Here is a 13417-nt window from a genome sequence, read left to right as displayed (position 1 = left end):
CATCTCACAAGGGCCTTAGCTGAACTCACACTGTGGGGCCTGGCACATGGGGGCTGAGCCCTGGGCCAGGAGGCAATGACCTGCTTCCAGCAGATGAGCTCCAAACTGAAACTGCAGCTGAGGATATCCAGGGTCTTAAACCACTAACCTGGGCCCCATGTGGAGGCTGCCAGACTTGTCTCAAGGGGGCAGGGGGTAGTGGCAGGTGCCAAGTCCACAGATCTGGATTCCCCAATAATGTAACTTCTTGGTGCTCAGTCAGAGCTAGCATCCCCTAGAGGGGAACAGCCCCATGTCCCATTCCCCACCCTGGAGCCAGCCCATCCTCCCACCCTGGGGTCAGATCAGAGCCAGCACCCCCTGGAAGAGAAGGCCCCAGATCCCAAGAAGACAGAGCCCCACACAGAGATTTTGAAGTACCTTTTATTTCTACAGCAAAATTGGTAAATCCAGAGCAAACTCAGCAGGTGCCCCACCCCCCAATGGTTTCCCCAAGAGGGGAACAGGCAGGTGGGTGAAGCAGTGAAGGCTCAGGGGGCCTCGGTGAGGGGAGGATTAGGAGGGACCCAGCTAGGCCCCAATCAGGTAAGGGGGAGATTTTCCATAGCAGCCTCTCCCCCCGACCCCCCTCAGAGGGCAATAACAGTGCCCCCTGCCCGTTCTGAGGCACAGCAGCGGGTGAGGACTATGCCTGTGTTCAATGGCAGAGTACAGAGATGTGACAGGCTGGGGAGGGAAATGAATCGTGTGACACCGATATCGCCATTCCCGTCCCCCAAGGCCCCAGAGGGGCTAGTGTTTTCCAGTGTAAGGCTCAGGCTCTAGCTAGGAGGAAATGAGACACCCCCCACCAGCAGCGGAGTTAGTGTTGAAGAGCCGGGGGCGGGGGGGCAGTCACCAGCTTGCACCAGGACCATGCAAACAGGGGGGAAGTAGTGACACCACATGCGCCAGCCTCCTTCAGCAAGGAGGGCTTGCCCCCCCGCTATGGGGCAGGGAGGATTCTGGGTAAGTGGAGGGTGCACAAGGTGGAGGGAAGACAGCTCACAGGAGCTAGATACTGAGCAGCAGCAGCTTCTGCAGCTGAACGAACAAAGGGGGAGGGATTTCCCAGCTGGTCTGGGGGCAGCATGGGGCAAAGGGGGGCTCCCGCCAGAGGGGACTCCCTGAGAACAAAACATAAATACAAAGGAAAAACGACCCAGTAGTGAGGGGGACAGATGTAACTCACCTCCTGCTTCCCTTCTCCAACCCAGCAGCAGAGTTCCAGAGGTTTCCTCCTGAACACGCCCCCCTACACCTCCCCACCAGCCCCACAGATGAGTCTTCCCATCCCATTCAAGCATCAGATCCCCAGCCCGAGGGGTGAGGGCAGCTTAGGGCAGCTAAGGGGGTGGGGCTGGGGGATGAAGGGGTGGCCCCCCACTCCCAATAGGGAATTGTCCCTACAGCAGCATGTGAGCTAATGGCCTGATATCCCAGAGCAGGAGGGGCCAGGCCGTGCCACGTGGAGGGTGGGGAGCCCCTAGTCTCTATCTGGGGATACGGCCCTCCCCCATCACTACACACTGGGTGGAGAGGGGAGCCAGCCAATGGAGGTGTAACAGCAGGTGTTGTCTCCTCTACTCTGGCCCACGGGAGTTGTGGGGGTGTCCGTGGGGGTGTCTGTGCGGGCCCGGGGTCACCCCAGCAAGGAGCTGCGTCTGGACAGGTCCACAGTGCTGGCGCTCAGGCCCCGGCTCTCTGAAAGGCTGCTGCTGGTTGGCTGCAGGGGACAGAGAAGATCGGGGCGGGGGGTGTTAGACGGGGCTCACTCCCTTAGAGGGGTGGAGCTGGGCAGGGGAGGGGGTCAAGGCCTGAGGCAGGAGATGGGGACTCCTGTGACCCCTGCCTCTCCCCCTCCACATACATACAGGGGAACATTCAGAAGAGTTCCCCATCCCCCACCCTGAGGGCATGTGGGGCTGTAAGCTAGGCATGGCCGTGGGGGCAGTGGACTGGGACAGTCAGTGCTGACAAGGGCTTGGCAGGGAGAGAAGTGCCTGGGCAGAGCAGGGAGCTCCCACCATGGGCAGATGCCCACACCTGCAGGGGTGTGTTTGCGTGTGGCCCCTTCCCCTCCCTGTGCAGGGGGCCTGGCAGAGGCCCAATCCAGCATCCCCATGGCACCTGAGAGGCCCAGCTCAAGGGCCTGACAAGGTCCCCTCCCCCCAGTTGTGACCAGCACTCGCCCCTGGGAGACAGGAGTCAGGGCAGGGGTAGCAGGCGGGGGCATGAGGAGGGTGGCAAGCTAGAGGGGAGGGGCCGAAGCTGCATGCCCCCCTTCTGCTCCTGCCCACTTCTCACCGGGCTCGACTCCTCCACGCTCTTGTTGAGGAAGTTCAGGGAACTGGCCCGTTTCATCCTGAAGGGGAAGAGAAGAGAATCCCAGCAGAGTCAGGGAGAGAACCCAGGAGTTCGGGCTCTCGTTTCCCCCACCTCTCCTCCCAGAGGTAGAACCCAGGAGTCCTGCCCTCACCCCCCCAAGGCACACATGGACAGAGGCTGGTGAGGGATAAGTCCAATAGGAAGGGCTGGGAGGAAAGGGGACACCTGAGAGACAGAAAAGCAGCTGGACAGCAGAATATGGGGGATGAACTCACCCCAGGTTCCTGGGCTCCTGGGGGCTGCTCCCCTGCAGCTTCTTCACCAGCATCTCGCTGCTCCGGCGCAGGGCATCCCGCAGCTTCCCAAAGGAGCCACTCCGGCGCAGGGCTCCAGAACCATCCTGGGGGGCAGGACGAGTCATACGGGGACACCCTGACAGACCCCTCCTGACACTCCCCTGCAAATACACCCCATCTGGGGCAGGGCTCCGGAGCAGGGCTGGGGTGGGAGATGGAGTTCGGGGGAGGATCCCCATGTGATCCCCCCATATCCCACACACCCATAATTTCCTACCCATGGCTCTGCTTGGGGTGAGAGGAGGTGGGGTGGGCCCCTGGGGCCAACCCGGGGAGGGGAGGGGGATGCTCAGCAGGGGCTAGACCCCGTGGGGCTGAGTGCAGGGGGGGGAGGGGGGATATGCCTGGTGGAGATACCATGCTAAGAGGCTCCTGGCATTCTGGCCCTGCCTGTTGATCCCTACCCCCTGCAGCAGTGTGTCTCACCCCAGCCCATTCCGTGCCTATCCCGTCCTCGGGCCCAGGCCCGTTCTCAGCCCTGGCAGCACTGTTGGGCAGGCTCTCCCGGCTGGGCCGGCGCTCCGATCGGCCCCCATCCTTCAGCAGCTCCACCACCCTGGTCTGGCTGATGGCGTGCACGCCCTGTGGGGAGACCACCGGCATCCGATTGTTCTCAGGGAAATGAAAGACACTCTTCTTTTTTTAAAATAAACCCACTTAAAATGACATTTGACATCCTGGCAACCTGTGTGAAGGTTGGGAGGGCACAGGGACTAGGACTCCTGGGTTCCATCCATAGCTCTGGGAGGGGAGTTTCCTGCTTCCTGATTTCAATAATAATTAAAATCGTTCCACCATGGGGGAGACAGAAATCAGAACACGGCAACACAGATTGAATCTAGGGGTCCTAGGTCTCAGCCCCCTGCTCTAACCCACTATACACCCCTCCCCTTGCAGAGCTGAGATAGAACCTAGGGGTCCTGGCTCCCAGCCCCCTACGCTAACCCACTAGACTTCCTTCCCAAGTGGGGTGGGGAAGGGAATTGGAGGAAACCAGTTCAGCCCCCTCTCTCCCCAGGCCTGGTGGTACCTGCTTGCGGGTTTTCATGGCACACTCCTCCAACGTCTCAGCAGCCTCCAGCTTGCCCTGGCGCCGGTACAGAGCCCCCAGGCTCTTCAGGGTTGTGTTCACTGTGGGGCTGTGGGCAGGAGAGGGGACCCAGAGGGCGCGATAAGTAACAGCCTGCTCAGCACACTGTGTGCACAGGGGAAACGGAGGCAGAGGGGAGGGGCTCAACCAACATAAAACAGGGACAGAGCTGGGGATAGCAGCCAGGAGTCCTGGCTCCCACCCCACCTGCTCCAACCCACTAGACTCCAACTGACCCCCAGAGCCGGGATAGAACCCAGGAGTTCTGGCTCCCAGTCTCCCTTCCTCTAATTCCCAGACAGTTGCTGTGAGGGGGCGGAGCCTGAATGATGGGCGGGGTGTAGGAGAGCACTGCCACCCTCCAATGGGGCTCTGGACGTTGTCCCCCGGAAGCCGAACTCACCTGTCCACCTTGCAGGCCTTGTACCAGCTGCCGTACTCCCTGTAGGGAACACTGTCCTTGCGCCTGTCCTGTGGGGGGCACAGACACACAGGATAGTCCCAGTCACTGTGCAGGGGGGCAACCAGAGGTAGGGTCCCCCCAGCACCCCATTGAGACCCTAGTGCCCCCGACAGCCCTGCACTCCCACGCCCAGGTACCTTGCTCTCCTCACGTTCCTCCGCATGCATCCAGATCGGCTTGTTCTCTCCTGCAGGGACAGACAGGGAGGGGCGGGTTACAGTAGTGCTCCATCGGCTCCTGCCCAGCACTGGGACACAGCTGCCTCTGGAGTGGGACTGCAAGGGGAGAGCCCCCAACTGAGCCCCACCCCACTCCCTCCAGCACAGCGCCCCCTAGTGCCATACTGGGGCCAGCCCTGACTGAGAGGGGAGCGCGCCCCCATCCCAGACTCACCATTGACTGAGCCAAACTCCTTCTCGTGTGCCCGAGTCAGGATCTCCTTGTACAGCGCCTCGGCCTCTTTGTACTTGCCCTGTTTCAGGTAGCAGGATGCCTGTGGGGCAGAGCCAGGGTCAGCATGGTGAGCATGGACGTCTACTCGGGGATCCTGAGGGCAGGAAGGGCCGGCCAGGGGCAGGGTTCTCTCTGTCCAGGCTGCTGGCCACAAACACCTGGTGGTTCCTCTCGGCTACCCAGCTCTGGCCTGCACTGCCCAAACTGGCCACTAGGGGGCGAGGCTGGGCCAGACAGTCTCTGAGGCGGGGGCAGCATTCTCTGCCTCCCCACGGGGCCTTTGCCCTCATCTGCCCCCTTCCCTTGAGAAGCCCAGAGCCCACGTTCAGCCCTGGGGAAGGGCACATGCTGCCCTCGCCATCTGCAGGGGGAAACATAGGCACCGCGAAGGGAAGGGACCTGCACAGATTAATCCCACAGAGTCAACGGAGGGGCTAGAACCCAGGAGTCCGGGCTCCCCTCCCCCGCCCGGCGCGCGTGTGCGGGGGCCGTCTGCCTGCCTGCACTTGGCAGCTGCTCTCACCAGGTTGTTCTTGGTCTTGGCAACGTTGGGGTCGTCAGGGCCCAGGCGGCTCTCGTAGATCTCCAGCGCCCGCCCATAGTAGTACTGCACCTCCTCCGCCTTGCCCTGGTTCTGGCACAGCAGCGCCAGGTTGTTCAGCTGCTTTGCAACGTCGGGGTGGAACCGGCCCAGCACCTGGGGGCAGGGGAACAATGACGAAGTGGGAAGTTTTGGCAATAGATTTGCCAAAGCCTCTGTGTGCCTCAGTTTCCCCTGCTCTTTCTCTGGCTATCCGGGTGGGGGGAAGGGGTGAAGCTGGCTCTCTGGGCAGGCTAAGAGACACAGGGGTGGGTGTACATCACCTAGCTGTCCAAGTGGAGTGAATGGGTCATTAAAAGGGCCATGAAGACCAACCAGGGGAAAACCCGACAAGACAATGGCAAACCCAGTCGCCAGGACACTGACCCCCAGCATCCAGCACCCCGAGGGAGGAGGGGCCCCCACCTCTCAGCAGGGAAGCGGAGCAGAGACCCCAGCTGGAGACCAGAGGGCTGGGAGGAGACAGGCTGGCTGCTGGACGGGGCCTGGGCGGGACTGACTGTCAGAGAGCGACAGAACCTGGCTGAGCTCTGGGCTGACCTTCAGGCGTTACTTTCCTTTCCCTGTGCTAACCTGGGGGCTTCCTACGCCCGGCGGTTTGATGTCAGTGCATTAACCCCTGCTGAGTGGGTAAGTCTCCACCAGGAGCAGGGGGGCTGAGGGCCAGTCTCAGCGGGCAGGCAGGGAGGCCGTGTGGCCTGCCCTGGAGGAAGAGTGAGGCCCCTGGGTTCTGGCATGCTAAGGGGTTTCTCCAAGAGCTGGGGGTGCAGCCTGTGGATCTGGGATAGGGATCAAAAAGCACCCAGGGGATTCACCCAGCTCTGCCCCCCACTCACACGGCATCCCCTGCCCTGCCCAGATCACGCTGCCACCACCCCAGCTGCACCTGCTCCTGGGTTCCCCAGCCTGCTGCCCTGCCCGTACCACCCTCCGGCCCCATGGCTGCACCCCCTCACTGACCCCACCCTCAGCTGTATCCCCTCTCACAGACCCACCCAATGGCCACCCCGACATGCCAACCCCCCCAGGCTCCATCCATCCCCCTCTCTGATCTGCAGCCCACCCCTCACAGCCATGCCCCAGCACTGCCCCCCACCTTCTCGCGGATCTCCAGCGCTCTCTTGCACAGCGGCTCGGCCTCCTTGTACTTGCCCCTCTTGCCGTACAGCACAGCCAGGTTGTTCAGGGTGGCAGCCACCTGCACGGGCAGAGGGGTGTCATCGTCCACCCAGCACGGCAGCCCCTGGCCACAGCTCTGCCCAGGGGGAGTTCAAGTTCCATGGCACTTTCAGCCCCCAAGCCCCTAGGATGAGTCTGGGGTAACAGCACAGCACAGACCTGAGCCACCCACCTACAACACCCAGCCCTCCTGCTCTAACCACTATACCCCACTCCCCCCATCCCAGCCAGGGTCAGAACCCAGGAGTCCTGGCTCCCAGCCTCCACTCTAACCACTACACCCCACACCCCCCATCCCAGCCAGGGACAGAATCCAGGAGTCCTGTCTCCCAGCCACCCCTGCTCTAACCACTACACCCCATTCCCCTCCCAGGGCTGGCGACAGAACCCCGGAGGAGTCCCAGCTCCCCCTGTTTTAAGCCACTAGGCCTGACTCCCATCTGTGAGCCGGGGATAGAACCCAGGCGTCGTGACTCCCAGCCCCCAGCCATGGCACACTCACAGCGGGGTGGTCCTTGCCCAGGGTCTTTTCCCGGATGGCCAGTGCGTCGTTGAGAAGATGAGCAGCCTCCTTGTACTTGTTCTGGTCCCTGTGGTGGGGACAGAGGGTCCCCAGTGAGACCCATGTGCTATGGGCATCCGGACCTGGCCCTGAGCACAGCCCTGGGGTGGGGGAGGCTCTCGCTGTCCAAACCTAGCAGGGACCCCCATTTCCAAGGCCCACCAAGTCCTTGGGTCCCCGCTGAGGCTAACACCCAGGTGGCCATTTATGGCCAAGGGGGGTGGGTACTACCAGGACCTGAGACCACCCAAACTCCAGTCAGACTGGGTGGGGCTGACTTCCTCACTGGTGCCAGATCAGAGCTGGTGCCTCTAGAGGGGAAAGACCTCATGTCCTATTCCCTGCCCCCCTAAGCCAGCCAGTCCCTACCCCCTGGTGCCAGATCAGAGCCGGCACCCCCTAGAAGGGAAAGACCCCATGGTCCATTCTCCAGACCCAGCCAGTCCCTGCCCTTTGGCACCAGATCAGAGCTGGTGCCCCATAGAGGTGAAAGGCCCCTGTGTCCCGCTCCCTGCCCCTGACCCAGCCAGTCCCTGCCCCTGGTGCCAGGTCAGAGCTGGTGCCCCCAGAGGGGGGCCCTATGCCCCATTCCCTGCCCCGACCCAGCCAGTCCCTGCCCCTGGTGCCAGGTCAGAGCTGGTGCCCCATAGAGGTGAAAGGCCCCTGTGTCCCATTCCCTGCCCCTGACCCAGCCAGTCCCTGCCCCTGGCCCCAGGTCAGAGCTGGTGCCCCCAGAGGGGGGCCCCATGCCCCATTCCCTGCCCCGACCCAGCCAGTCCCTGCCCCTGGTGCCAGGTCAGAGCTGGTGCCCCATAGAGGTGAAAGGCCCTTGTTTTCAATTCCCCACCTGTACACCAATGCCAGGATGTTGAGCATGGTGGCCACATCAGGGTGGTCGTGGCCCGAGGTCTTCTCCAGGTCCTCCAGCGCCTGCTTGCAGAGCGGCACGGCCACCTCATAGCGCCCCTGCGAGGCGTACTGGATCACCAGGTTGTGCAGCGTGCGCAGCCGCGCTGGGATCTCATAGCCCCCGTGCTGGGCGGCGGCCTCCCCGCTGCCGGGCGTCGGTCCTGCAGGAGAGAGAGGCCGTGAGGACCTGTGGGCAGAGAGCCGGCCCCTGCCCTGCAGCGCTCACCTTGGCAGCCGGGCAGCTCACCTTGGCCCTGGTCGTCGTCGCTGGGGAACAGGTCATCCAGCGAGTCCTTGGCTGCCTCTCCATTCTTCTCCTCCTGGGCAGGGAGAAGGCGATCAGGGCTGGGGCTTTCCCATGCCAGCCTGAGGAGCATGTGGGAGCCCCAGCCCCACGCTGCTACTCTAACCACTAGACCTTGCTGCCCTCCCAGAACTGCAGAGAGAACCCAGGAGTCCTGGTTCCCTGCCCACCCTGTTCTAACCCACTAGACTCCACTCCCATCCCAGAGCTGGGAGAGAACCCAGGAGTCCTGGCTCTGGGGGACGCACCGAGGGGGAGATGTCATCATCAAACTTCTTGATCTGGTTCATGAACTCCAGGTGCTTCTTCTCCTCCTCCAGCTGTGCCACGGCCTGCTCACTGCGCTGCAGCTTCTGCTGGGTTCCCGCCAACTCGTCCCGCAGCCACTGGTTCTCCTGCACCAGGCGCCGCACCTGGGCCCGCAGCTTCTGCTTCTCCGACTCCACCGCGCTCAGGTGGCTCGACAGAGCAATGATCACCTGTGGGGATGTGAGATGGGACAAACCCCCTAGGCAACCACAGCCCTCCCCTTATCCCCCAGCACCCACTGCCCCCTGCAACTACAGCCCTCCCCCTGCCCCCGGCACCTACTGCCCCCTGCAACTACAGCCCTCCCCTGCCCCGGGACCCACTGCCCCCTGCAACCACAGCCCTCCCTTATCCCCAGCACCCACTGCCCCTGCAACTACAGCCCTCCCCTGCCCCGGCACCTACTGCCCCTGCAACTACAGCCCTCCCCCTGCCCCCGGCACCTACTGCCCCCTGCAACTACAGCCCTCCCCTTATCCCCCAGCACCCACTGCCCCCTGCAACTACTGCCCTCCCCTTATCCCCCAGCACCCACTGCCCCCTGCAACCACAGCCCTCCCCGGATCCCCCTGCACCCACTGCCCCCTGCAACTACTGCCCTCCCCTGCCCCCAGCACCTACTGCCCCTGCAACCACAGCCCTCCCCTGCCCCAGCACCTACTGCCCCTGCAACCACAGCCCTCCCCTTATCCCCAGCACCCACTGCCCCTGCAACTACTGCCCTCCCTTATCCCCAGCACCCACTGCCCCTGCAACTACTGCCCTCCCCTGCTCCCAGCACCCACTGCCCCTGCAACTACAGCCCTCCCTTATCCCCAGCACCCACTGCCCCTGCAACTACTGCCCTCCCCTGCCCCAGCACCCACTGCCCCTGCAACTACAGCCCTCCCCTGCCCCCAGCACCCACTGCCCCCTGCAACTACAGCCCTTTCCATGCTCCCCTGCCCCGTGACCTCCCCACCCCTGACAGGTACCCACTGCTCCCCACCTGACTCTGCCTCCCAGCCTCCACCCCCCTCACCCTCTCCACTCCCCTTGCCCCACCACCAGCCTCTCTCCCACACAGGAACCCCTTGCCCTCCTCCACCCCATAGGGTCTGCGCTTCCCCCCTTCCCCCACCCTCACAACTCCCCAAGAGCCCTGACACTACCCACAGGCCACATCTGCCCCCGGTGTAGGGTCGCTGTCCCTTTTCAGAGAGAAACTGGACTTGCCTCCAGGGTCATGCTGCCAGCAAGAAACCTGGGACTAGAACCCAGGAGTTCTGGTTCAAAGCCCCAGCCCCCGCCCTAACCCACTAGGTCCCAAAGCTGGTATAGAACCCAGGAATCCTGGCTCTCACTCCCCAGCCCCCAACAACAGTTATAACCAATTCATGTCCCTGTGCAGGCCTCACCTGGGCCTCCCCCAGGCCCAGCTCGATGGCATCCAGGGACTTGCGCAGCAGGCTGGACTTCTCCTGCACAGTGCTGGCCTCGTGCTGCTTGTCCAGGCAGTTCCTGGGGTCCAGCAGGGTGGCCAGGATGGAGTGGTGCTCGCTGCGCAGCGTCTCCAGGCCTTGGATCACTGCCTTGGTGCCCAGCACAATCTCATCCTGGCTCAGCTTCTCCTCTCGCGGGTACACCATGGTCGCCATGGCCAGGCTCCTGCGGGGAGTGGGCTATGAGACAGGGACCTGGCAACCACACCCCCTCCCCCACAACACACATTCAGGGCCTCAGCACAGCCATCCCTCAGAACAGAACCCAGGAGTCCTGGCTCCCAGCCTGCCTGCTCTGACTACTAGACCCCACTCCCCCCCCCCCAACCTGGAAACCGAACCCAGAAGTCCTGGGTCCCAGCTTGCCTGCTCTAAGCACTAGACCCCTCCCCCCCTCAACCTGGAAACCGACCCCAGGAGTCCTGGCTCCCAGCCCCCTGCTCTAACCACTAGACATCACTCCCCTCCTAAAGCTGGACTAGAACCCACGTTCTGACTCCCACCCTGACCCCCTGTACCCCCAAATCTAACCACTAGATGCCATTCCTTGATGCTCCCTTTGTCCCTTTAATTTCTGGCCTCGTTCTGCTGGGGAGGGGAGCGTGTGGGGGAGATGCACGGGGGAATCTGGGGGAGGGGTACATGGGCTCTCATCTCTCTGGAATGACCCCTGGTTCCCGTGGCTGAAGTTCCAGCCTCCCCCAGCAGGGGGCCGGCGGCCCAGACGATAGCGACGCAATGCGGTGCAGGCCCCACGAGCTGCTCAGCCAGCGGCTCCCTGCACAGCTCTGGGGCCGAATGGGACCCCCAATCACCCCCTCGGGGCGGGAGAGCCAGAGCTCGTTCTCTGCCTCGCCACCACCTTCCCCCCAGCTGCACCCTGAAACTGCCCCAGTGCACCCCGCCTCTCCCCCCAGACCACTGCCCCCACCACTGCCCCCCGCCTCTCCCCCCAGACCACTGCCCCCCGCATCTCCCCCCAGACCACTGCCCCCACCACTGCACCCCGCATCTCCTCGCCCCCCCCCACTTCCTGGAAACTGTCTCAGCACTATAGGTGCTAGAACTAGGAGCGGGGTGCTGCTGCCCCCCCAGGTTTGAAGTTTTTTCTATCATACACAGGGTTTATAGTTCGGTTCAATGGCGCTCAGCGCCCCCACTGTACAAGTTGTTCCAGCGCACCCCGCATCTCCCCAATCCCCCACTGCACCCATCATCTCCTCGACCCCCCACTGCACCTTGAAACTGCCCCCACTCCTCCTCTCATCTCCCTGGACCCCCGACTGCACCCCCCATCTCCCCAACCCCCACTGCACCTTTAAACTGCCCCCAATGCTCCCCTCATCTCCCCGGACTCCCCACTGCACCTTGAAACTACTCCCACGCCAACCCTCATCTCTCCCGACCCCCTACACTTTGAAACTGCCCCCACTGGTCCCTTCATCTCCTCCGACCCCCACTGCAACCCTCATCTCCCCGACCCCCCACTGCACCTTGAAACTGCCCCCACTGCTCCCCTCATTTCCCCGGACTCCCCACTGCATCCCTCATCTCCCCCGACCCCCAATGCACCCTGAAACTGCCCCAGCACATCCCGCATCCTCCCCTCCATGCATAGTCTCCATCACCGCACCCACGCCCAGCGCACTCTGGAGCTCCCGGGAGGGACAAGCTTCCCCCTGCACACACCCCGGAGTCATTCTGAGACGCCCCCGGGCCCCATCCCGGCGGACCGCGCAGCCCCCTCCCCTGGACATGCTCCCCGGCCCCAAGACTGCCCCTCCTCCCTCCCGCCTTATACCTCAGCGCCCCTGTGCAATCCCCCTCCCCGGGCCCCTCTGCATCCCCGCCGCCCCAGGCGTGCCCCGGCCCCAGCCCCGCCCGCGTCCTTCACCTGCCCCCGGCTGCCCAGCCCGGCGCGCTCAGTCCGCAATGCGCCCTCCGCGCCGCTGCCCCGCCGCTCGCTCCGCCTCCCCTGCAGCCGGAGCGAACGGAGCGGCGGCCTCGGCACTGGCCGGGCAGCCACGGGGGGCCGCTGCCCCAACCCGGTCCAGTAACCGCCCCCCCATCGCCCGGAGCCATTTCAGATGTGGTGGAACCCACCCCAGTGCCCGCCGTGCCACCTGAGACCATTCCAGGTGTGCCGTAATCCCACCCCAGTGCCCGCCGTGCCACCGGAGACCATTCCAGATGTGGTGGAACCCACCCCAGTGCCCGCCGTGCCACCTGAGACCATTCCAGATGTGCCGTAATCCCACCCCAGTGCCCGCCGTGCCACCGGAGACCATTCCAGATGTGGTGGAACCCACCCCAGCGCCCCCCGTGCCACCTGAGACCATTCCAGATGTGCAGTAATCCCAACACACCTCCTATACCACTCAGAGCCATTCCAGATGTGCAGTTACCCTCCCCCACTACACTCTCATACCGGGCCAGTCCAGAGATGGTGTAATCCCCCCAACCCCATTCCCCACTGCCCTTCCAGACACTTCTCCCCTCAACACATACCCCAGAGTCGGGGCGACTCCAGATGTGAGAGCAACATCCTCCGTACCTCACTGGGTTATTCCAGATCTGGAAGAAATCCCCCAGTGCCGTCCTCTCCACGCTGACGAAGTCATTCCAGATGTGGCGTCCCCTTTTCCGAACCGTAAATGTCATGGTCCCCTCCCCACACCACCCAGGCCCTCTCGACCACGCTAGATGAACAAACTCCGCAATACTCCCCGCCCCCCGCCGGTGCCATTCCAGATGTGCCCCCCTGGCAGCCCTTCCAGGTCCTCAGTGGACACACACGCACCCCTGGTCCCCGCTGGACCCAGATCCTAACCCCCGCCCCCTCGCCATGTCCAGCCCTTCCAGGTCCCCGCTGGACTCAGAGGCCCCCCAGTCCGGCAAACACGGGCTGACCCTGCCAGACAGACCCCCCCTCCGCACACCTGAGTCCTCCCCCCGCGTGGCTCCGCCCCTACCTGCGACAGGCTCCGCCCCTTCCCTCTCTCTTTTCCCCGGTCTCAGCTCCAACCTGCAGCAGCCGCCGGCCCCATCCAGCCCCGCCCCATCGCTACCCAGCAGCACCCGCGGCCGTACCCTGTGATCCCCCACACTGACTGCCGTAAAGGGGAAGCGACTTAGTGTCTGGCGAGCAGAAAGCCAGCACCTTAAAGGGGAGGAGCAGAGCGTTAAGGGGAGGGGGCGTTAAAGGGGAGGTGTCGGCGGGGCGGGGATGGGGGGACTGGGTATGAACGTGTTGGGAGCCCGGACGCCTGGGTTCTTCCCCAGCGTTGGGCAGGGAGTGGGGTCTAGTGGTTAGAGCTGGGGGGGCTTCAGGGAGCCAAGCGGG

The 13417-nt window shown here is 63.5% G+C and overlaps 1 protein-coding gene across 4 annotated transcripts; it reads right to left on the bottom strand.

The window, feature by feature from the left end:
• Positions 1 to 415: 415 nt before the first annotated feature.
• KLC2 (kinesin light chain 2) lies at positions 416 to 13125 on the bottom strand. 4 transcript variants are annotated; one of them, XM_039482526.1, is made up of 17 exons: positions 13047 to 13117; positions 12629 to 12712; positions 9991 to 10240; positions 8533 to 8763; positions 8228 to 8300; positions 7919 to 8141; positions 7012 to 7099; positions 6427 to 6528; positions 5253 to 5426; positions 4670 to 4769; positions 4414 to 4463; positions 4217 to 4284; positions 3754 to 3862; positions 3150 to 3305; positions 2643 to 2767; positions 2347 to 2404; positions 416 to 1765 (listed from the first exon to the last, which is right to left on the bottom strand). In XM_039482526.1, exons 3-17 carry the CDS (start codon positions 10228 to 10230, stop codon positions 1682 to 1684), a joined length of 1881 nt encoding a protein of 626 aa, XP_039338460.1. In that variant the 5' UTR covers positions 10231 to 10240; positions 12629 to 12712; positions 13047 to 13117; the 3' UTR covers positions 416 to 1681. The 4 variants fall into 4 exon arrangements, with proteins under 4 accessions (XP_039338460.1, XP_039338461.1, XP_039338459.1 ...); XM_039482527.1 differs by lacking the exon at positions 12629 to 12712 and having other exon boundaries at positions 13047 to 13125; XM_039482525.1 differs by lacking the exon at positions 13047 to 13117 and having other exon boundaries at positions 12629 to 13002.
• Between the last annotated feature and the right edge of the window lie 292 nt (positions 13126 to 13417).

This window comes from Mauremys reevesii, linkage group 7 (assembly GCF_016161935.1).
Source record: "Mauremys reevesii isolate NIE-2019 linkage group 7, ASM1616193v1, whole genome shotgun sequence".
NCBI lineage: Eukaryota > Metazoa > Chordata > Testudines > Geoemydidae > Mauremys > Mauremys reevesii.
This window is presented reverse-complemented; position numbering and strand designations above follow the sequence as displayed.